The sequence below is a fragment of the Syngnathoides biaculeatus genome, chromosome 3 (genome assembly GCF_019802595.1).
Source record: "Syngnathoides biaculeatus isolate LvHL_M chromosome 3, ASM1980259v1, whole genome shotgun sequence".
NCBI classification, from domain to species: domain Eukaryota; kingdom Metazoa; phylum Chordata; class Actinopteri; order Syngnathiformes; family Syngnathidae; genus Syngnathoides; species Syngnathoides biaculeatus.
Genome location: NC_084642.1, coordinates 5551960 through 5574240, shown reverse-complemented (window position 1 = coordinate 5574240; position 22281 = coordinate 5551960). Strand labels below are relative to the sequence as shown.

The window sequence follows — 22281 nt, the reverse complement described above, 5'->3', positions numbered from 1 at the left end:
AAAAAAAAATAATAAATTATTTAACAAATAAACGAATAGATACATTTTAACAAATTAATGTTAAGGAAACTATCTGGAATCGGCTCCAGCTCATGCCTGGCCCAAATGAGGATGGATGGATGGAAGGATGGAAAGAAAGAAAGGTAAAAACTATGCAACAAATATTGCAGGCCTATATTTTCATATTTTTGTGTTTGTATTTTTAGTGTGCATTTACATTGTTATAACATACAATTGAAACCAGATGCTTGCATACACTGTATAAATAACACACTTTTTTTCCCCCCTCACTGCCTAACATGAATTTTGACTTTGCTGTGTTAGGTCAATCAGAATTTCTAAAATTGTTTTTATTTTCTAAACATCAAAATAACGAGAGATGGATTTTTTTTAAGGGAATTTTATTATTTTCTTCAAAGTCGAAAGGTTTGCATACTACACAGTAGGGTAATGATACTTTTTAAAAATTCGAGAAACTTCAGATGATGATTTTATTTCTCATTTTCATAAAAAAAAAAACAGCAGACAAACAGACTCAAGGCCTCACAAAACAGATAATAGTCTATTCTTCATTTGCTCTCACATAATTAGTACAATTTTAATTTGTGTATACGCCTCTCATATTTGTAAATATTTTTCATGTATCTTTTCATGGGACAACACTGAAAAACTGACACTTTTCTACAATGTTAAATAGACAATGAAGAAATTTGAAAAAAAAAATTCTCTAAACACTCTAAATTGCCCCAAGGTGTGATTGTGAGTGCGGCTGTTTGTCTCGATGTGCCCTGCGATTCACTGGCAACCGGTTCAGGGTGTTACCCCGCCTCCTGCCCGTTGACAGCTGGGATTGGCTCCAGCCCTCCCGCAACCCTCATGAGGATAAGCGGCTAAGAAAATGGATGAATGGAAAAACAAACGAACAATAAACATAACTCCAATAATCATTGCAGTGGTCACATTTACAGTTGAAAAATGACACTGCCGAGTTTAACAAGCCACCAAGAATAAACAAAAACCTGAACATTTTTTTCTGCAAAGATTTAATATCTTGAATTCATGAAGTAATTTTAGCATCTGATGTGGGCTCCTGTGGTCGGTAGTAAAATTAGCTCCTCACCTGCTGTTTCATAGAACACCCCCCCCCCTCTCTTTCTCTAGGCACACCCCCAGTTTGAAAACCACTAAGTTAAAATATTTGTTGAGGGTCCAGGGAAGTTACACCCGTATAAAAGCTGAACAGTGAACATTGACTCATTTTCCCAGTGTTGTCACATGAAATAATGTGTAGATAATAAAATATTTACTAAAAAACTGTGTGAGGTGTTCTCACATTTTGAGATTGAACCGTACACTAAGCCATCAACTACTCTGAAAATAGTTTGATAATGCAGCTTTATGTTGTCACCGGCCTCTCTACATATCATAATCATGCACTTTTCTTGTCTGACGTGGCCCTGAGGAAGAAGGCAGGCTTCGTAGTGCAGCGGTAGCAGAGGGCCTGAGGCACCACGGCGTACAGGATATTAACCAGCAAGAAGACAGGCTGGCTGTCAGCGGGCACTCTGTAAGTGAACGGCGTCCGTGTGTGGAGCGAGGCGCCGATGTGAGAAAACTGGGCCTGGTGGGGGGAAAACAAACAAACAAACAAATGGAAGCTTCAGGAATTTGACCACATTTTGCTGTATTTCCTGCTAGGATAAAAAAATTACATTTTTATTTTGTTGTATTTGCTCCATCAAATTCTATTGACTTATTGCGAAAAGTCTTCTGACTTCATTTTTGTAGCCGTTCTCTTGGCTGCACGGTTTCCACTACAGCACGGGTGTGAAACTCATTTTTGTCGGGGGCCGCACTGTCATTACGATTTCCCTCAGAGGGCCGTTATCATTGTGAAATCATTTCAAAAATTAAATAAATCATTAATTGTCGGATCAGCTTTACGCATGAAATTTATGAACTATGCTACTTTTGGAATCTGAACTCAAGGGTAATGGGTTTTTCAACTGTTGTTGATGTTTGGTAACAGAAAAATGCTTGCAGTGTCTCATTGTTATCATTTATGATATGGCAAATGTTGGTACATATTTTAACAACAATCGTGGAAATCGACGCATGATTTGCCTTCGCGGGCCACATACAATCAGGCGGCGGGCCGGATCTGGCCCCTGGGCCTTGAGTTTGACACCTGTGCACGACAGTATGTGGATGGTCCAATTTTGTCCAATCGGATGTCAGCCTCTTTGTGTTGCCGTTCCATGTGTTTCTAACCTGCCCTTTTATGCTTTTGTCATTGTTAGAATTATCCATCCATCCATCCATCGATTTTCTTCGCCGCTTATCCTCACGAGGGTCGCGGGGAGTGCTGGAGCCTATCGCAGCTGTCAACGGGCAGGAGGCGGGGGACATCCTGAACTGGTTGCCAGCCAATCGCAGGGCACGTCAAGACAAACATCCACACTCTCAATCACAACTAGAGACAATTTAGAGTGTCCAATTAATGTTGCAAGTTTTTGGGATGTGGGAGGAAACTGGAGTGCCCGGAGAAAACCCACGCAGGCACGGGGAGAACGTGCAAACTCCACACAGGCGGGTCCGAGATTGAAGCCTTTACCAGCTGAGGCCTCCGTGCCGCCTTGCCGTAAACAAATACTGTATTTAAATTAAAGCATCGAAATTTACTGGTGGCATGTCTGCTGTGTGTATTCTGCGGCGACACATGAGGGTATCAAATATCATAGGAAAGGTAATTACACCCACCCAGGGACAACACCTGTTATTATTTTACGGTGGAGTAAAATACAGTAAAATAAGTCATCTATTTGAGGTACGGTGTTAATTTCTGTGTCATTAATCAAGTGGATGACACACCTGGGGGGACACAACATTTATTTATATGTACTGTGCAGTATATAGAGGAAGACGCTTGAGGGGACTATTTGAAAAAACTATTAACTATTGTAAACTTAAATTAAAACTTGAAACTATTGTAAACTTAAACCGGAATGAGATAAAAAGCTAATTTTTGCATTATTTCTGGCAGGAGAGGCATTTGCTTTTTTTGACTCCCCCTGAAAAATTTGGAACTAATACATTTGCTACTACTTTGCAGAAATGATACTGTATCATCCATCCATCCATCCATCCATTTTCTTTGCCACTTATCCTCACAAGGGTCGCGGGGAGTGCTGGAGGCTATCCCAGCTGTCAACAGGGAGGAGGCGGGGTACACCCTGAACTGGTTGCCAGCCAATCGCAAGGCACATTGAAACAAACAGCTGCATTCACAATCACACCTACGGGCAATTTAGAGTGTCCAATTAATGTTGCGTGTTTTTGGGATGTGGGAGGAAACCGGAGTGCCCACCCGAAGAAAACCCACGCAGGGACGGGGAGAACATGCAATCTCCACACAAGCGGGGCCGGGATCGAACCCGGGTCCTCAGAACTGTGAGGCCAACGCTTTCCAGCTGCTCCACCGTGCCAATCATCAGTTACAAAATAAAGAGAAACAGTAAGTCGCAAAAGTAGACATCGCAGTAGTAGCAGGAGTAGTCGTATTTTGCTACTTTTTACAAGTTTCCGGATGAAATAGCGATCAAGATACAAACTATTTATTAACCATCTTACTGTCAAGCTTTGTTTCTTTTCTTGTAAAAGTTACCCTTCTACCGGGGTCGGGGGTGGGTGAGCGGACCTGTCTCATAGCAACCGCGGTCGTCAAGGTATCGCCAGGCCTATTTTTAACTTGAGTTCAACAGCTGCCATTTTATATGAATAGCACCGATACCGGCGTTCCTCCCGGTCTGAAGTCAGCTTCCGTCCTCATCCCGCCGCTGAGTGACGCCTCGGCCTGCAACACCGAAACAACAGCTGCTTCCTTCTGTTTGGGTCTCTCTGGCGCTCCGACTGCTCGGGCCAACTTTTTTTTGTTTGCTCTGCATGCAAAAAGCAACCTCACATTCCTCCATGTCGCACCCCCCCCCCCCCCCCGTCCCCCGTCCCCCATCGGACCCAAAAATTCACTCAGTAAAATAGTCGATCATAATTTATTTGTCCTTCATTACGTCCGTGTTACCCATGTAGCAGTAAAAACAGTAAAGTGTGTAAGAAATTTGTCCATTCATCCATTTTCTTTGCCGCTTATCCTCACGAGGGTCACGGCGAGCGTTGGAGCCTACCCCAGCTGTCGACGGGCAGGAGGCGGGGCACACCCTGAAGCGGTCGCCAGCCAATCGCAGGGTACGTAGACACAAACACCCGCACTCAAAATCACACCTAGTTGCAATTTGGAGTATACAATTAATGTTGCATGTTTTTTGGAACGTGGGAGGAAACCAGAGTACCCGGAGAAAACCCACGCAGGTACAGGGAGAACATGCAGACTCCACAAAGGCGGGGCCAGTTTTAATGATGCATGCAAGGTATGATTGTATTTAGGAGTCTCCCTGTGCAATATATATATATATATATATATATATATATTTTTTTTTTTTTTTTTTTTTTAATTATTAATTTATTTATTTATTTTAAATAGTACCTACTTGTGCTATTGCACCTGAATGCACCAGAGTAAGGTCCAGCATCCACTCACATCCTGGAACCGACAAGCCGTAGAGCGTCATGATGTAGTACGGGCCCGAGTACAGCATGCTTACCAGCATCTGTCAAAACAATCACAGGAGTTACTGCTTCTGAACTGGGTCGCAAAAGTACTACAATTACACGGCTCCACAGTGCAATTTACACGATCCACTTCTCGAAACAGGATCTGGTATTGAGTCATTCAACGGAAGGCCTGGGACCACCACCCCTGATGAAAACACCAACATCCGTAAAACGGGCTTCCACGCAGGGCCAGGTAAAGCCTCCTGTTTCCGCTGGAACTCAGCAACCACAAAAGCTCGATTGAGCAGACGCATCGAAAAGCGATAATCTTTCCCGTAATCACTTCAGTTTGTTGAGCATAATAATCTTCCGTTTCAAAACTATAATCAGCCAAAAGTCAGTATCAAGTATCAAGTGAATCCAACTTTTGTGGATGCTTTCCTCGGTAGCTGTAGCGGCTGACATTCTGTCACATAGTTTGCCGACGACAGATCCTGCTTTGAGAAACTTGCCACTTATAAAGCAGAAACTGGTGCTGAACTACAGTCGGGGAGAAACAAACTCTCTCGCAAGGTGGGTTCTCGACCACAATCCGTTCCAGAAAACGTTTCAAGAATTGATTTGTTCGAAAACCAAATCGATATTTCCTATTACAGTGAATGGAAAAAGAAATAATCCGTTCCAAGCCTAAAAAAAATGTGGCTTTTTAAAGCATTTTTTAAGCTTTTCCTGATAATAAACTGCATTGTAGAAATGCTTGATATAATAAAATAATTTAAGAAATATATTTATTTTTTGCTTAAAATGTATGTTTTAGTAGTAGAGTAGGTTAGGCTGGGAGTTCATTGCCGTATCTGTAGCGGTTCAGCCCCCAGTTTTGTAAACTCTTTTTTATTAACAAAATTCCAAGCAACAATGAGGGGGGGGGAAGCATTTTTTTTTTTTTTTACAAAAACATTCAGAACTCGAGTTAACATACAAAACAAAAATGCAGAAATGCTTCAACAACTGTATCAAATGTCTTCGGTGGGGGTGACTCGCCCCCTTTTCACAAAGAACTAATCTAATGTCATTTGTTTCTGCCGCCCTTTAAGCAGTTTTCTGAAGTGTCTCGTCACAACATCATTAAAATTTTGCAGCGCTCTGCTCCATTCAAGCTTTATTGGGGTGATGGAGTTCGACGGAATTATGGATTTCGTTCCATCGTACTGCGCCGATGTCAATTTGCGGGCCACAAACAAAAGAATGAAAAGCTTCCAAAACTGTAAAGCTGCCTTCCTGATGGCCTCCGTCCGACTGACACTTGAAATGAAATGAAAATTTTAAAAAAGGAAGCGTGCACATCATGTTTTTTGAAACATCCTGTATTCATAACTTCCCTGCGCACTTACATGTATTTTGGAGTAGGCCGAGGGGTCTTTCACATACGGTTCGTAATATTGCGTGTAGTGCAGACAAAGGGCATTGGAACAGTCCAGGGCAATCTAAAATACCAAATATTAAAATCATGGAGAAATACCTTATGTGTTTGTGTACTTCAATCAAATTTGTGTTTCTTACCAGACCTCGGAAGACACAGAAAGTCATAGCTGGGATGAGGTAGATGATAAAACACAAGTCCAAAGGTCTGTCCAACAACGTCATCCTCTGAGCTTCCTGGATGTTCTGATGAATACAAAAATTGAGCCGTTTATGTCTGTGAAAAAAAAAAAAAAAAAATCGAAAAACAAGCCCAACTTGTTTTTTGAGGAAAATAAAGGAAATCATTTGGAGATGCATTCTTTTGATATGATCACAACGACGCTGATTTGCAGGGATGTTCTGTGATTGTGGCATTGCTATGTACGTTTTACGTTGGCTCATGAAATATGTAATTTACCGTCAGCTCAAGGGTCCGTGTGGAAGGATGGCTGAAGACACGAAAGCAAGCCCAGACAGACACTGCGATGTACAGCAAGCGAAGGAAGAAGAGAGGACCGATTTCTGTATCATATTTTCCTAGGTGGGAGAATAAAAACAATAATAATTATTACAAATTTTCACCACAATTCCTGAGCAAATATACAGATATGTGGAAATACGTTTGTAATTAGTTACAGTGAATGAGAATTGGTAGCCTGATAATATCACTGCATAAGTCGTTTTTTTAATGTTTTTTTTTTTTTTTTAGAGCCAGCTTCCCCCTAATGGTTACCAAAAGCTTTATCAAACAAACAAATTCAATAATAAAAAAAATGCATTCATTATTTCTTATTCTAAATCTATTTATTATTTTTCCTTTTACTAATACACGAGACATAGATGACTTTAATACTGAAAGTATATTTTCAAGGTTCCATCCATAGCGCTTTCTAAAGATGATTTGAATCCATCCATCCATTTTCTTTGCTGCTTATCCTCACAAGGGTCGCGGGGAGTGCCGGAGCCAATCCCAGCTGTCAACGGGCAGGAGGCAGGGTACACCCTGACCTGGTCGCCAGCCAATCGCAGGGTACACAGAGACAAAGAGCCGCACTCACAATCACACCTACGGGGAATTTAGAATGTCCGATTAATGTTGCATGTTTTGGGGATGTGGGACGAAACCGCAGTGCCCGGAGAAAACCCACGCAGGCACGGGCAGAACATGCAAACTCCACACAGGGGGGGCCGGGATCAAACCCGGGTCCTCAAAACTGTGAGGCTGATCCACTGTGCCGTGTCTGTTATTGCTTGTTTAAAGTTATTCTGCACTTTTGTTAGTGAAAAAAAAGTTTTACAAGGCTGTGGGCCGAGTCGCTACAGATAAGGCAATGCACTCCCATTCTAGCCTACTCTACTTGGCTAAAGCATACATTTTAAGCAAAAAATAAATATATTTCTTAAATGATTTAAGTATATAAAGTATTTAAACGATATATGTATTTCTACTATGCAGTTTATTATCAGGAAAAGCTACAAAAAACAGCTTAAAAAAGCCTACTTTTTTTTAGGCTTGGAACGGATTATTTCTTTTTCCATTCATTGTAATGGGAAAACGTGCTTCGGTTTTCGAACGTTTTGGTTTTCAACCATTCTCCTGGAACTGATTGTGTTCGAGAACCGAAGCACCACTGTATTTATTATTATTTTAAATCAATTTTTTTATTAAAATCATTTTATTATAATAAAATAACAAAATTCTTGGAATTTTACAGCGGAAATAAATCAAATGCGAGGGCATAACAGCAATATTAGAACCAATATAAAGGCAAACATCTGGGTGTGTACTTTGGAATTACATCAAATGTTCTATGGCTATGAAAATAGAAAATTGCTATTTTTGTGTACCTACCAACAGCATTCCCCAGAAGGTAGATGATGGAATGCATGACGAATGACCCCACCCAGTAGAGTCCGATAGCTCTGAAGTTGTCCCTGCGCACCGCACAGCAATGTCTCATTATCATTTCAAATTCTTTTTAAACATATTTCATACGGTCCTCTTTTGTAAATAAACAAGCAGCGACTGCAGTACTCACCCCCAAGTAATCGCAGCGATCATGAGCAGGTACATGAGATAATGCACGCAGCCGTCCCAATAGGACATCATGTGCCCGTGCGCCGTATTAATGTATGGGTCTGCCTGGAAATGCAAAAAAAAAAAAAAAATTTAAAAAGAGGTGTACATAAAAGAGAGAGAGAGAGAGAGAGAGAGAGAGAAAACCCGCAGAGAATTCCGAGAATGACTCGCTTGCCTCTTTCAGGTAAAAAGTCACAAAGCCATCGATGATGTTGTCCTGCTCCAGTCCGATGATTAAGTTCACCACGCTGAAGAAAGCATGAACTGCGTACACTGAACAGATGCGGACGTTTATTCGCGCCGCATCCACGCGGGCACCTCGCGATCGCCGACGGCAAAAGACGTTCGGTGGGTCATTCCAGACTTGGAGGACAATGGAGGCGCCAACATTTTTACAAAGGGATCATTTAATCTATAATAAAAAAAAATCTAAAAAAACACTATGTAATTTGATACGTCCATCTCATCCATCAACACATTTTATGATATAGTTGAACGGTCTTATCAAATATTTTGCAGTGTTTGTCTACAGATATTCAGGCGTTTGAAAAACATACATTTCAAAAATAACTATGAAAACTATCGCTTACATTTAATTCCAATTAAATACAGGGGGAACAGTGAATCAGCTGGTAAAGCGTTGGCCTCACAGTTCCAGAGAGGACCCGGGTTCGATCCCGGACCCGCCTGTGTGGACTTTGCATGTTCTCCCCGTTGCTGCGTGGGTTTCCTCCGGGCACTCCGGTTTCCTCCCACATTCCCAAAAACATGGAACATTAATTGGACACTCGAAATTGCTCATAGGTTTGATTGTGAGTGCAACTGTTTGTCTCGATGTGCCCTGTGATTGGCTGGCAACCAGTTCAGGGTGTACCCCACCTCCTGCCCGTTGACAGCTGGGAAAGGCTCCAGCACTCCCCGTGACCCTCATAAGGATAAGCGGCAAAGAAATTGATGCATGGATGGATGGATGGTACTCGTGGGAAAACACCAATAAGGAAGCTTTTCTTCTCTAGAAAAAAAACGTCCTTGGATATTCCACTTTGCTATTGGCAAAATATTCTGTGGACAGATGAACTGCAAATGGTTAGCGTGTTTGGCTCACAGTTCTGAGGACTGCAGTTCAAATCCCATCCCCGCCTTTGTGGTGCTTGCATGTTCTCCCCGTGTCTGTGTGGGTTTTCTCCAGGGACCCCGGTTTCCTTCCACATTCCAAAAACATGCATTGATTAGAGATGGTAAATTGCCCCTAGGTGTGATTGTGAGTGCGACTGTTGTCTGACTCCATGTGCCCTGCGGTTGGGTAGCAACCGGTTCAGGGCGTACCCTGCCTCCTGCCCGAAGATAGCCGTCAGAGGCTCCTGGACTCCCACGACCCTTGTGAGGATAAGCGTCTCAGAAAATGGATGGATGAACGGATGAAACCAAAGTTGAATTATTTAGGAGGAACACACAACCCCACTTCGAGAGGACAAACATACGGACGTGCTTTTTAACTTCAGGGCCTGGACAGAATTCATCTAACTACAGTTACATTTTTCCCCGGGACAACTATAATTTCCACAACACATATCGAGTAATGATTGGAAATTTCATGGGGGCAACAAGAAAAAAAAAATGTCCTTCAATTCTGTAATGACTCATTTATAAATTCACGTTTTGTTTTTTTTTTTACCATAGAAAAGAGAGTCTAACGGAGCTTTTCTCTTGAGTATAAAACGGGCAGAAATGACCAGAAAGATGAATGTCGTACATCCAGCAAAGAAGAAGGCTTCAGCACTGAGGGCAACAAATGGAACTGATTATGCACAGTGGAGAGATTGTAGGAACCTTTTTTTTTTTTTTGTCTAACTAGTCTGGACCGGTCTGGTTTTATTTGCACTCACCTGTTGTTGTAGACAAAGGAGTTGAACAAGTAGCAGATGGGAATGGACATCAAGGAGAGCACGAACACGCCAGTCCCTGCAGACGCACTCATTGCTGACCTAGTCGCAACCTTTTATTCTTAATTAAAAAAAAAAAGTCAGCTGTAGAAAACATCCATGCTTAATCTATGGGTGCTGCTAATATTAGTTTGAACATTATTTAAAAATGAATGGCAATACTGCAGAGCTACTTCCACATGCTCGCTGGAGTGGAACGATTCTGTAGGCTATCAGTTGGTAGTTCTATACCTCACTCTTTTTCTCTCTCTCTCTCTCACTCTCTTTCTTTCTCTCTGTCTCTCGCTCACACACACATTCTGTTGTTGTGTTATTATTGGCTGCGAATGTTGTGAGACAGTGTGGACACAACCACCCGGCAGTGGATTCTCATCATTGTGCATGCATGCCAGTCACAAATGGAAGGGGGTGAAGTGCAAATATTACATGGCAAACTTAATTAAATTAATATTTCAATCAATAAATCCAAACTTTTTTTTTTTGCTCAAAGGCAGTTTAAAAAAAACTTTCTTGCACATTTATAACAACAGAGTGTCAACCTAAAGCTATGTTAGACCAAATATTAATTGTTGGACCTACAATGTTGAATCTAAATGCCATATCTTTTTTTATTTAATTATTTATTGAAATTATATAAACAATTCAATACAAGACACACCAGTAAAATATTTTGTCTTGTTATGCAATGTTCCTGTTTAATTGGTAATGAAACGGCAAATTATTCGTAAACATTACGCTCTATTAGAGAATGGATGGATGGGTATCGTAATGGGTCCATGTAAGGTAATAATTTTATATCCTGTACTTCACTGCTATCTTTTTAAACAATTTAAAAAAATACTAACGGAGATTTCAGTTCATTATCATCCCACAATTTAAGTCCTCTAACTGGGACACATCTCTGTTTTATATTTGTTTTTGTCTTGGATTTTTAATTATTTTTTTTTTTTGGATACACGTGTTTAAATTCAAACTGTAACAACTCTCATTTCAAACAGATTCTTAGTACTGAGACAAAGTAAATTGTGTGTATTTTGTCCATTACCTGTGCTGTTTGTAGTACCATTGAGTGATTACATTTTAAAGGATTCTGATTGATTGATAATATATTGATTACATCTCTGTATCCAGCTCGATTCGGATGGGGATTTATATTATTATTATTTAATTGTTTTACTTGATATTTTTGTTTAAAATTGGGCGTTGGTTTTACACTTTGAACTATTTTAACACAATAAATCACTGATGGTGGTAATAGTGAACAGTAAAGTGTGTATTTTTAAGTATAAATGAATACATAAACATTCGAAAAAGGGTGAAAGCGTTCCTTGTCAACGTGTGCCAATCAATAAAGTTGTGCGTGTTTGGGGCACCCTCTGCGCCTGCGTCATTTCTGGAGCGACGCAAAAGATCGTAGCTAGCTAGCTAGCCCGAGCTAGCAGGTGGCCGGACATCAAAGCTCAATGGCTACCACGTAAACAAATCAAATAAACACGGTTCTGAACTTCGGAACAACGACTGCGCGAGTATGGCGACAGGTGGCGGCGGCGGCGGTTGCTCGGCGTCAAGTCGTGACGTCCAAGAGTCCAACTCGGTTCATAGCGGAGCTCCGGTAGCACTCTCCAATGTGCCGACCGCCGCTCTCGGCCCGTCGTCCGCCTCCCAGCCGGTGCTCGCCGTTCACCGGGAGCCCGGCGCGTACAACTGGCAGGCGACGAAGGGTTCCCTGATGGAGCGCTTCGCCTATCTTTTTAACAACGAACTGCTGAGCGACATCAGGTTTGTGGTGGGCAAGGGCAGGCAGGCGCAGAGGATACCGGCTCACAAGTTCGTCTTGGCCGCTGGCAGTGCCGTGTTCGATGCCATGTTCAACGGGGGGATGGCGACCGCCTCGGCCGAGATCGAACTGCCCGACGCCGAACCGGCAGCTTTCCTCTCTTTGCTCAGGTGGGTTGACGCTAGGCACGGGTGGTCATTTCAACCTCTTAGATGTTGAAAAAGTTACGACTTAACTTACTTACTTAATTTGTGACTTAACTAACTTAATGAAGACCCTAAATTATCTGTACATGTAAATGTTTGTCTACGTGTGTGTTCCGATGTTCCCTCTAATTTTTGATGTATCTGGGCAAACACACGAAGCCCGTGAGCGCCCCCTCTGACCACTGTGAGCAACACCAGACGTAAACACTGTGCTCAGTGTCACCCATTGAACTTAACGTCGTTCATAAAAAGGTCCAGATTACATTCCCATCAGAACAATTTTGTGTTTTTACTGAAAATGTCAACAAACAAACAAAAAAAAATGCATTACTATACATACCAAGCCAACTATTAACTATGAATTTGAAATCTCGCTTCCAACTTTGTTTCTTTGTTTTTCTATTTTTCTTGGTGTAAAACTGAGTTATTGCTTGCAGAATATCTTTTGCGATGCATGTTGAAAGCTGAATGATAATCCAAAACAGTTTTAAGGTTAATGTTATGTTGCCGCCTGTATTTAAAATAAAGAATTAGCTTTTTGGGCACTGTATCATCTGTGCTTTCATCCTCAATCAGTCTGTGCCAAGGTGGAATTTTAAAATGACACACCATCTCATCCTGCACTTTCTAATTTGGCTTCAGACCAGACCTTTCTCAGTCAAATGAGAGAAAATCTCGTCCAGTTTCACCACTTTTTCTTATAATATTCACATACCCCGGTGTTTTTAATTATGAGTGCACTCCTTTAAAATGGAAGGGGGTGGTGTCAGGTAAAGTAGGAAGTACAGTCTGGTGTGCTACCATGTTAAACAACAACAACAACAAAAACACGTCAGGCAGTAGTTCGCTGCACTGGATCTGTTTTGCTCTGTGCTGAGAGTGTGCGCAAATGCGCATTTGCGCACTTCAGAGGGAGCATTGGTGTGTTCCCTATGATTGGCTCCCGACCAGGCCAGGATTCTACCCTGCCTCTCGGCTTAAATCAAATGTGATGGGCTCCAGTTACTCAAACACTGATAAGGATTGAAAATGGATTGATTTGATTGCTTGATTGATTGTATGTCAAATTGTATCATTATGACTGGAAATAAGCAACTGGTGAACAATGATGTCGACATCTGACCCAACATTTACTGGCAGTTTTTGGCTAAACCACGTCGTTTACACTTTCTGGTGAGGTTACATGATGTTCACAAAGTTCTTCTAATGGGAAAGTCCTCAGAGTGGACTTTATTCAGGTTTTTACGACGGGTCCACAGTCCAGGTGTGACTGATGTTAATGTGCCAGGGATGAAATAAATGGAGAGCTTTGTAAGTGGTGTCATAGGCCACCCCGGTGTTAAGTGGTTGTGTTTCCACTTTGTAATCAATGGCGTCTGTCACGCCGCTGTCAAAACACCTGTCTTGTCAGTCCAGTCTGCCCTTGATTTGTTCCCAAAGATATGTAAGTCCTCCAGATATAGATGGGCAGCAAACGAAAGTCTTCAAAATTAATCGATTAGTCACCGGCAATTCCTAAAAATATTCTCTTGGAGCCCTGAAATGAAACTAAAATGCTCCTGCATGCTCGTCGTTCCGTTCCAGTTGAAACAAACGCTTTGATTTGATTTGTGAGAAAGTTCTCTCTGTTCTACCGCACAGGTTCCTTTATTCGGATGACGTTCACATCAGCCCGGCGACTGTGATGTCCACTCTGAACATGGCGAAGAAATACGCTGTCCCCGCTCTGGCCTCTCACTGCGTGGAGTTTGTCAGCAAGCACCTCAAAGCGGACAACGCATTCATGCTCCTCACGCAGGTTCTTGCTTTCACTTTCAGAACGCGCGTCGTGACACGCGACCGAGTTCGAAGTTTATTTTCGGATCTTTGCTCCCTTCAAGCACCGCTTATTACAAATGGCAGTCTCCTATGCTTATGAAGATAATTGAGCAGTGCTGTTTTAGAGGAATAGTTTCCTGAAAATTTGAGGTGAATACCTCGGTCACTGCGCGCCATCGTACTCACAAATCTGCACAGTCGAGCACCAAAAATCCCGCGTGTAAAATTTATTACGAGTAGAAATACGTAGGTATCGAAAGATGTCACTTATTTTCTGTAGTCCTGACCAAAGTTTCCTCTAAGTTGCGCACTTGTCGCACACTCAGTGCACATGAAAACCGATCCTGTGCAGTGAATCACACCTTGACGTGTTTTTTTTTTTTTTTTTTATTATTACGGGCGCACACGTTCACAACGAGCTGCTGCTCAGGCTACTTCTACTTCCTAGTCTACCTGACACGGCCCCCCCCACCCCCCTCCGCTCTTAAAGGGGTACACTCATACTTTCAAACGGAACACACACCCGTAACTTTATATCTGTGGGCATGACTGGTGGACCACACCCGTAACTTTATATCTACGGGCATGACTGGTGGACCACACCCGTAACTTTATATCTGCGGGCATGCCTGGTGGTCCACACCCATAACTTTATATCTGCGGGCATGACTGGTGGACCACATCCATAACTTTTTATCAGCGGGGATGTCTGGTGGACCACATCAATAACTTTTTATCTGCGGGCATGACTGGTGGACCACACCCCTAACTTTATATCTGCGGGCATGACCGACCACACCCCTAACTTTATATCTACAGGCATGACTGGTGGACCACACCCATAACTTTATATCTGCGGGCATGACTGGTGGACCACACCTGTAAATATATCTGCGGGCATGACTGGTGGACCACACCTGTAACTTTGTATCTGCGGGCATGCCTGGTGGACCACACCCATAACTTTTTATCTGCGGGTATGACTGGTGGACCACACCCGCAACTTTATATCTGTGGGCATGACTGGTGGACCACACCCATAACTTTATATCTGCGGGCATGACTGGTGGACCACACCTGTAACTATATCTGCGGGCATGACTGGTGGACCACACCTGTAACTTTATATCTGCGGGCATGACTCGTGGACCACACCCCTAACTTTATATCTGCGGGCATGGCTGACCACAGCTGTACATTTTTCAAATGTGAGTGACTGGATACCTAATTTTATGACAGACTAAGAACGATAGTCATCCATCCATTTATTTTTATCCTGTTCAGTGTAGCGGGGAGCTGGAGACTATGCTAACGGATTTTGGGCGAAAGGGAATTACACTCAGTCACAGGGTACGTACAATAGAGAAGGACAACCCTTCACATTGTCACTGAGCGGGAACTGGACACCGTCCCATTGTCTTTATTGTTTCTGTTTCTCATCAACAGTAGAACGACATGACAAAAAACATCGTCTGTCACGTATTGTTTATCAACTGCACTCTATCTGCTATTACAAAGCAGATTTTTAAAAATTTGGGGTTTGTATATGTACATTAATGGGAGCATTTCCCACAACTGGAACGTGCTGGAGACTAAGATGTTTTTGAATGCTTCATGTGAAATGTAGTCAGGCTATGAAACCTGAATACAATTCAGAAAAAGATGATATTTAACAAATACTTTGTATGATACTTTTGTGTTTACAGGCAAGGTTATTTGATTACCCTCAGATTGCCAGTCTCTGCCTAGAGACGATAGACAAAAGCACGACAGAGGCCATAAATGCGGAGGGCTTCACTGATATTGACCTCGGTAAGCGAGCCTTTACAAAAATAACGTTTCCATAAGTGTCGCTTGTTCTGTGCGAGGTCGCTGATTCATTTTGTGCGCCGTAGACACTCTTTGCGCAGTCCTTGAACGAGACACACTGAGCATCAGGGAGAACCGTCTCTTTGGCGCTGTGGTACGCTGGGCTGAAGCTGAGTGTAGCAGACAACAGCTTCCAGCCACCTCGGAGAACATGCAGAAGGTACTTGGAAAAGCCCTCCCGCTCATCCGCTACCCCCTCTTAAGTGTTGAGAAGTTTCCTTCAGGTAAGCACAGAACATATTCACTTGCTATTAATTGCGCATACGTTCTAAAAATCGGAGGTAATACAGTGATTAATGACCAAGCCTTGCTGCGAACAGCAAAAAAACAAAAACTGAAAACACTGAAATGTTTAAAACTGCTGATATTGATATCTTTAAGTTTTTACGCCAAGTACTACCTAGAAAATTACTCAGCTCGCATGCTACTTTAATCATGACTAACAAAATACAGTAGCATAGTAAAGGTGGTAGTAAGTGTTCATCCAAAATGAGCGAATGAACTTATTTATTCTTACAAAACGTATTTAATGTTTAAGTCACAGTATCATTATGTCCTCTTGCAAAATTAACACTGCACTTAATTATAGGAAAATAAGAACGCAGTACTTAAAACTAAATACCGTAATTTCTGGCCTTAAAGCCACACCCTTTCAACCCTGCGGTTTATGCGGTGATGCAGCTAATTTGTGCATTTTTTCTAACGGCCGCAAGTGGGTACTCGAGCGGAAAAAGTAAGAGCGAGACTAGGGACTAGATGTGCCGAGGAAGTGACTTTTACCGGTCCAGCCCTGTTCGCGCTGCGCTAGCGTTAGCGCTGTGCTTGCGTGTTGCTGCTGTGTTACTGCCGCGTCTCAGTGATTTTTACCGGTCTTTTTTTTTTTTTTTTTTTTTTTTTAAACCAGCCCTGTTGGCACCGCACTAGCGTTAGCGCCACACTAGTTGTTACTGCTGTGTTACTGACGCGTCTCAATGATTTAGGTATGTTTTTTTTTTTTTTTTAACCAGCTCTGTTAGTGCTATGCTACCGTCTTGCTACTGTGTAACTGCTGCAACTGTTTTTTTTTTTTTTTTTACCGGCATTTACCGTTTTTTGTTTTTTTTAACCATCCCAGTTCGTGATATTGTGTTGTTGCTATGTTAAGCTAAGCTAAGGTATTAAAACTTTGAAAACTCTTTCTGTGCACCGTCTTTCTTTGTAAATATCTCGTGTTTCAATGTGGGCACTTGCGGCTTTTGCACAGGTGCGGCTTATGTATGTACCAAATGGTATTTCCTTTCCAAATCTACTGGGTGAGGCTTATAATCAGGTGCGCTCTGTAGGCCGGAAATTATGGTAATGTTTAAGTCACTGTATCATTATGTCCAGTCGCAACATTAACACTGCACTTTATTATAGGAAAATAAGAAAAACGTACTTAAAAATAAATGAAAATTGTATTTGAATACATTTTGAAAACAAATGCTTCTTAAAAAATTAAGTGCAAATCTAGCACACTAAGAGGTTTTATACCACTATTTGGGCAGTGATTCTTTTCCATATGATCCCGAAACTGTTTATAATTTAATACTTTGTGTTCCAGAGGCAAAAAAGATGAATGCGTAAATAATGAATATGTGAATTTGCACAAGTGGTGGCTTCATTTAAAAAAAAAAAAAATCTAAAACTATCTTAAAGTGTTATTGAAATTCCTGTTGTATACACATCCCCAAACACACTCACCAGTTTGATACAATTTCTTGTGTAACAGGGCCTGCCCAATTTGGAATCGTGTTCAATGAGGAGGTAGTAAAACTGTCTGTGCACTTTGCAGTAAACCCAAAACCACGAGCCAGCAACGTCGACAGGCCCCGCTGCTGCCTCCGCGGAGAAGAATGCAGCGTTAATCGATTCCAGCACGTCGAGAGTCGATGGGGCTACAGCGGTACCAGCGACAGAATCAGGTGAGACGACAACGACGTGGTTGGCCTAATAAATGCAAACTTGATCCGATATCCCTCACTATGTGTCTGCGTGTAGATTCAATGTCAGCAGACGGATATCCATCGTGGGTTTTGGTCTGTACGGTTCCATCCATGGACACACTGACTATCAGGTCAACATACAGGTAAGTCCCGCAGTGTTTGTAACGTGATGTCATTGGCATGTCACATGATCCAGCTGTAATGTCGTCATTGACAATGTTACACTTCCTGCAGTCTCGAGCCTTTCGGTCTGTATTAGGGCGAGAATTTTCAGTATGAAATGTATGCATTACATAACCCGCAATGGAACGTTTCACCTTTGACAAACACAACTATTCCAGTCATAAAACGGAGCTGCTGCTGATGATCTAAAATGTCAAGTGTGTTGTTGCCGAGTGAGCTCGCGCTAATTAAATGTCACGTTTCTTCCCATACGTAGTCTCAATTGTGCTGCTTTAGTATGAAAGCAGTGAATATTGCAGTGCACAAAATGTACATTAAGATTTTAGATTTTCATCTTCATACAGTGTATTGCAGTTCAAGAGTGTTGGAACACTCACGTTCACAGTTTGACATTTGCAATATTGTTTATTCATTGATTTTTTTTTTTTTTTTTTTTTTTTTGAGCGGGGGGGATTATCTTCCACCATTATAAAAAAACAAAACAAAACTACTTGTTCATTTTTTTTCACAAACATAAATGTAAGGTAAACATTGGTTTAGTGGCCTCTAGTGGCAGCTTGGTGTCAAAGCTGTAAGTTAAGAAAGATGAGAGATTATACTCAAAAGATTTTTTAATTCTTAAAATACCCCACACGTGAAAATGAAACCAAAAAAAAAAATTGCATTTAACAGTTTTGGTCATACTGTCCGTGTTGCCTTTGATAACAGACACAGGATAGGCAATTGCAGTACCATGAGGCCTCAGTGTATATGTAACCCAATGTTTTGGTTTGACTTGTGGGCAAAAAACTTGATGCAAGTGCTGTATGGTGGCAGATTATCAGATCATGAATACATATACATGTAATACACTTCCCCCAGGTGGACAAGGCGCACACACCCAAAGGAGCATCATGTCTATTGAATTGAAGCATATTTTGTGGGAAAAAAATGAGACTGGAACACATTGAAGGCATTTCCATTCATTTCAGTGGGGAAAGACGATTTGAGTTCTGCCACTGACTTGGGGATTTTCTTTTTTAAGATAATGGAGAACGACAAACACATCACTGTGGGCCAGAACGACACGGGATTCAGTTGTGACGGCACGTCAAACACCTTCCGGGTCATGTTCACAGAGCCTGTGGAAATTCTTCCTAACGTCAGCTATACGGCATGCGCCACCTTAAAGGTGAGATGACTTTCAAACATCGTTCAATTTGCAAACAACCAGTGTTGATTTGATCATGATAGCGTTTTTTTTATTTTTAGGGACCTGACTCCCACTACGGCACAAAGGGCTTGAAGAAAGTCACCCAGGAGTCAGCAACAGGGACTAAGACAACATTTGTCTTTTTCAAATCCCCCGGAAACAACAACGGTACCTCGGTGGAGGACGGCCAGATACCGGAGATCATCTATTACATCTAGATTCAAGACATCCCATCAGTTTTTGTTGTTTTTTTTTTTTTGTGCTTCACAATCCCAGGGAATGAACACTGAGTGGCAGCTTGTTTATATGCTTAAAAACCCAGACACGAGGATTGTCAAAAGCAGAAGCGTTTGGGAAAAAAAAAAAAAAAAAATCAAAACCGCTTCCTGCTTCAATTGTATTAGATGTAAATATGTAAATTACGAGACGAAGCAAATGTCCTTCATCGGGGTGATCAAGATGGAAGAGTTGGTCGAATAATCGAATGTTCTCCCCCCCACGTTGTTGCTGGCGCTTCTGTGAGTTCTTGCGTTATTTAAACTTTCGGCGTCAACCGACAACGCAACACTTTATGCAAAGCCATTTGAGCTTGTTTTCGACATCCACTACTGTGGTAGTACGCGCTTTGTCCTTAGAAGACGCGATAGTAGAATGACAGTCTTAAGAGTGTATTTTTTGTTATTGTTTTTTTTCCACACTAGTACAACTGCATTAGTAGCAAGCAAGCAAATTTATTTGTATAGCGCATTTCATACACAAGCTTTACATGATCAAAGGCATTTGAAAACAAAGAGGTAAAACATTTAAAATGGGATTAAAAATAATAAAAATGACAAAATATTTAAAAAAAAGACAGTTAAAACCGCATACAGTGCAAGTAATATGATCAAAAAGTGGATGTATTCTAAAAAGCATGAGGAAAAAAGAAGAGTTTTCAACCTGGATTTAAAAACGTTCAAAGTTAGGGCTAACGTCACCTCTGTTGGCAATTTATTCCATTTTTTTTTTTTTTTTTTGCAGCATAATAGCGAAATGCTGCTTCGCCATGTTTGCTTTGGACTCTGCGCTCCACTATTTGACCCGAGTCAGTCGGTCTCAGAGCTCCACTGGGTTTGTATTCCATAAGCATTTCTTTCATGTATTCAGGACCGAAATCATTTAGTGATTTATAGACCAGTTGCAGAATTTTAAAATCTACTCTAAAACTGACTGGAAGCCAGCGCAAGGACTTTAGGATTGGAGTTATATGCTCTGACCGCTTTGTTTTGGTCAGAACGCGAGCCGCAGCTGTTTAGTGCGTTTATGGGGGGAACTGAGTCAGAAGACCATTACAATAGTCAACTCCACACTTGAGATCAAAACGGATGCGCTTTTCCTGGTCTGCTGGACAGAAACAAGACTTCACTCCGGATATGCTCTTCAGATGGTAGAAGGCAGTTTTTGTGATTGATTTGACGCGATTGTTGAAAGTTAAGTCGGAATCAATCAGAACACCAGAGTTTCGGATTTGGTCTTTGGTTTTTAAACTAGTTACTATGCGGTAGTTGACGACGGAATTCTATGACTAAAATTCTACTGGTTAACAGCTCTTCGGTACTACTTCTAGCCGTGGACAGATGTCATATAGTGTACATATTTTTCACACGAGTAACATATACCTTCTAGTATGTGGAAATGTCATAATAGTGAAAGACATTAGTGGGAAAAAAGGTTACCGGTAAGACATTCTCCTAATGCTTTGAATTGTCTTACTTGGGAGGACAAAGAACGTACTAGTACATCGACCATAAGATGAATATGGAATAAATGCTCAAATCGCTTTTCATAAATCTTTGTTGAGGCATTTATAAAAATATACAGTGTATATAAATGTAAGTCTGCTGTTGTCAGTATATGTACATAATGTTTCCATCATAGTATCTTGTGTTTAATTTAATGTTGTCATTGGTACCTGCAGTACTTCATACGTTTGCTTGGCATTTCGTTTGAATTAAACGATGTTCATTTCATATTACAGACTGAAAACCTTTCCAAACTCCCCCGTGTGAGATCGCTGTCAGATACATCTTTTGTCTTATACGCATTCATTTATCATCACGAGACACGCTCATCGATCAAGTAACCGAAAGGATCCGAGTACAGCATACGACTGATGTGTCATATTTCGTCTTTGCCGTTTCTCGAGAAATGTTGTTACCTTGGTGGTAGAAAACATGGTAGTCATGAGGCGGGAATAAAGAATAATTGATAATTTCCTGCAACGTATATGCTCATCACTGTATAAAATTTAAAAACCAATTGTTTCACAGATGGCTCAGTCAATAAACCAAACTTCCAGTGCTGTTTTCTGGTATGTGCGCCTGAACATTTATTACTGACATTTATGAAATTTTGGTACAGATTTTTAGCAAGAATCATTGAAGTTGACAGATGAGTTGCTTTTGTGGGCCGTATACAATTATATGGTGAGCCGGATCTTGCCCCCGGGCCTTGAGTTTGACACCAGTGCTATGGCTGAACAGGTATCCAGCAACTGAATATTTGCAGTGCCACTCAACCTAAGCTGCACTTTCCCAAATTAAATATTAATTTTTAATCAATGGCCTGAAGTGATACGCTGATCAATTTGTCATGCAGCCGCAGCAGCGTCTAACGTCATGTACGGAATGTTCCGTGTGTCACACGCACTTCCTTCCAGCACCAGCGACGTGGAGGGACGGATCGCGTCCAGCTGCTGACTTATGTACTGATGCAATTAATATTTTAATGATGCCGGACTAACTGCTAATTAATTCATGCCTAAACATACATTGATGGAGTTCTGTGGCCCTGGAGCTGCTGAACATTAAAACTTCAAATCAAATCACTCAAAAGCCTTTATTGTCATTCTATGATTATGCATATGAAGAGATAAGACAACTAGTGGAGCGATTTATTGGAACTCATAACAGAGGAATACATATAAAGTACATGTAATACTCGGTCAATTAAAGCCGAAAGAAGTTTCAATGTGATCAAAGCAGAAAAATGGATGTGCTCATACCAGTAAACATTCCCCACGTCTCCTTTTCAGAGTCCTTTTATCGCCATTTTCACTGCGTGAAAATTATATTTTATCTGAGCCTTTTTGGTAGGATTTTGTCATTATGGCTTCCTTGTAATTGCGCACACATTTCGTTT

At 41.4% G+C, this 22281-nt stretch overlaps 2 protein-coding genes and 1 long non-coding RNA gene across 6 annotated transcripts; 2 read left to right on the top strand and 1 right to left on the bottom strand.

Moving 5' to 3' along the window:
* The first annotated feature begins 83 nt into the window (after positions 1-83).
* LOC133497726 (uncharacterized) lies at positions 84-2619 on the top strand. Its single transcript, XR_009794095.1, has 3 exons — positions 84-143; positions 1467-1567; positions 2301-2619. It is a non-coding gene; the product is annotated as an uncharacterized LOC133497726 (long non-coding RNA).
* LOC133497723 (transmembrane 6 superfamily member 1-like) lies at positions 548-11157 on the bottom strand. 4 transcript variants are annotated; one of them, XM_061813848.1, is made up of 11 exons: positions 11138-11157; positions 10036-10111; positions 9825-9928; positions 8325-8422; positions 8109-8212; positions 7922-8004; positions 6488-6606; positions 6169-6273; positions 6000-6092; positions 4545-4664; positions 548-1621 (listed from the first exon to the last, which is right to left on the bottom strand). In XM_061813848.1, exons 2-11 carry the CDS (start codon positions 10083-10085, stop codon positions 1430-1432), a joined length of 1068 nt encoding a protein of 355 aa, XP_061669832.1. In that variant the 5' UTR covers positions 10086-10111; positions 11138-11157; the 3' UTR covers positions 548-1429. The 4 variants fall into 4 exon arrangements, with proteins under 4 accessions (XP_061669832.1, XP_061669830.1, XP_061669831.1 ...); XM_061813846.1 differs by lacking the exon at positions 11138-11157 and having other exon boundaries at positions 10036-11085; XM_061813847.1 differs by lacking the exon at positions 11138-11157 and having other exon boundaries at positions 7922-7992; positions 10036-11085.
* A 130-nt stretch (positions 11158-11287) lies between these two features.
* On the top strand, positions 11288-21439 carry LOC133497722 (BTB/POZ domain-containing protein 1-like). Its single transcript, XM_061813845.1, has 8 exons — positions 11288-12039; positions 13717-13873; positions 15600-15705; positions 15789-15986; positions 17576-17705; positions 17782-17869; positions 18934-19080; positions 19161-21439. The coding sequence occupies exons 1-8, from the start codon at positions 11621-11623 to the stop codon at positions 19317-19319; spliced, it is 1404 nt and encodes a 467-aa protein (XP_061669829.1). The 5' UTR covers positions 11288-11620; the 3' UTR covers positions 19320-21439.
* Positions 21440-22281: the final 842 nt, after the last annotated feature.

Coding starts and splice junctions, on each gene's coding strand:
- LOC133497723 (XM_061813846.1), bottom strand. CDS start 10,127: ATGAGTGCGTCTGCAGGGACTGGCGTGTTCGTGCTCTCCTTGATGTCC. Junction 8,213..8,324: donor TGACTTTTTACCTGAAAGAG/GCAAGCGAGTCA, acceptor TTGCATTTCCAG/GCAGACCCATACATTAATAC. Junction 6,607..7,921: donor CCTTCTGGGGAATGCTGTTG/GTAGGTACACAA, acceptor TCTCCCACCTAG/GAAAATATGATACAGAAATC.
- LOC133497722 (XM_061813845.1), top strand. CDS start 11,621: ATGGCGACAGGTGGCGGCGGCGGCGGTTGCTCGGCGTCAAGTCGTGAC. Junction 13,874..15,599: donor CATTCATGCTCCTCACGCAG/GTTCTTGCTTTC, acceptor TTGTGTTTACAG/GCAAGGTTATTTGATTACCC. Junction 15,706..15,788: donor CTTCACTGATATTGACCTCG/GTAAGCGAGCCT, acceptor TGTGCGCCGTAG/ACACTCTTTGCGCAGTCCTT.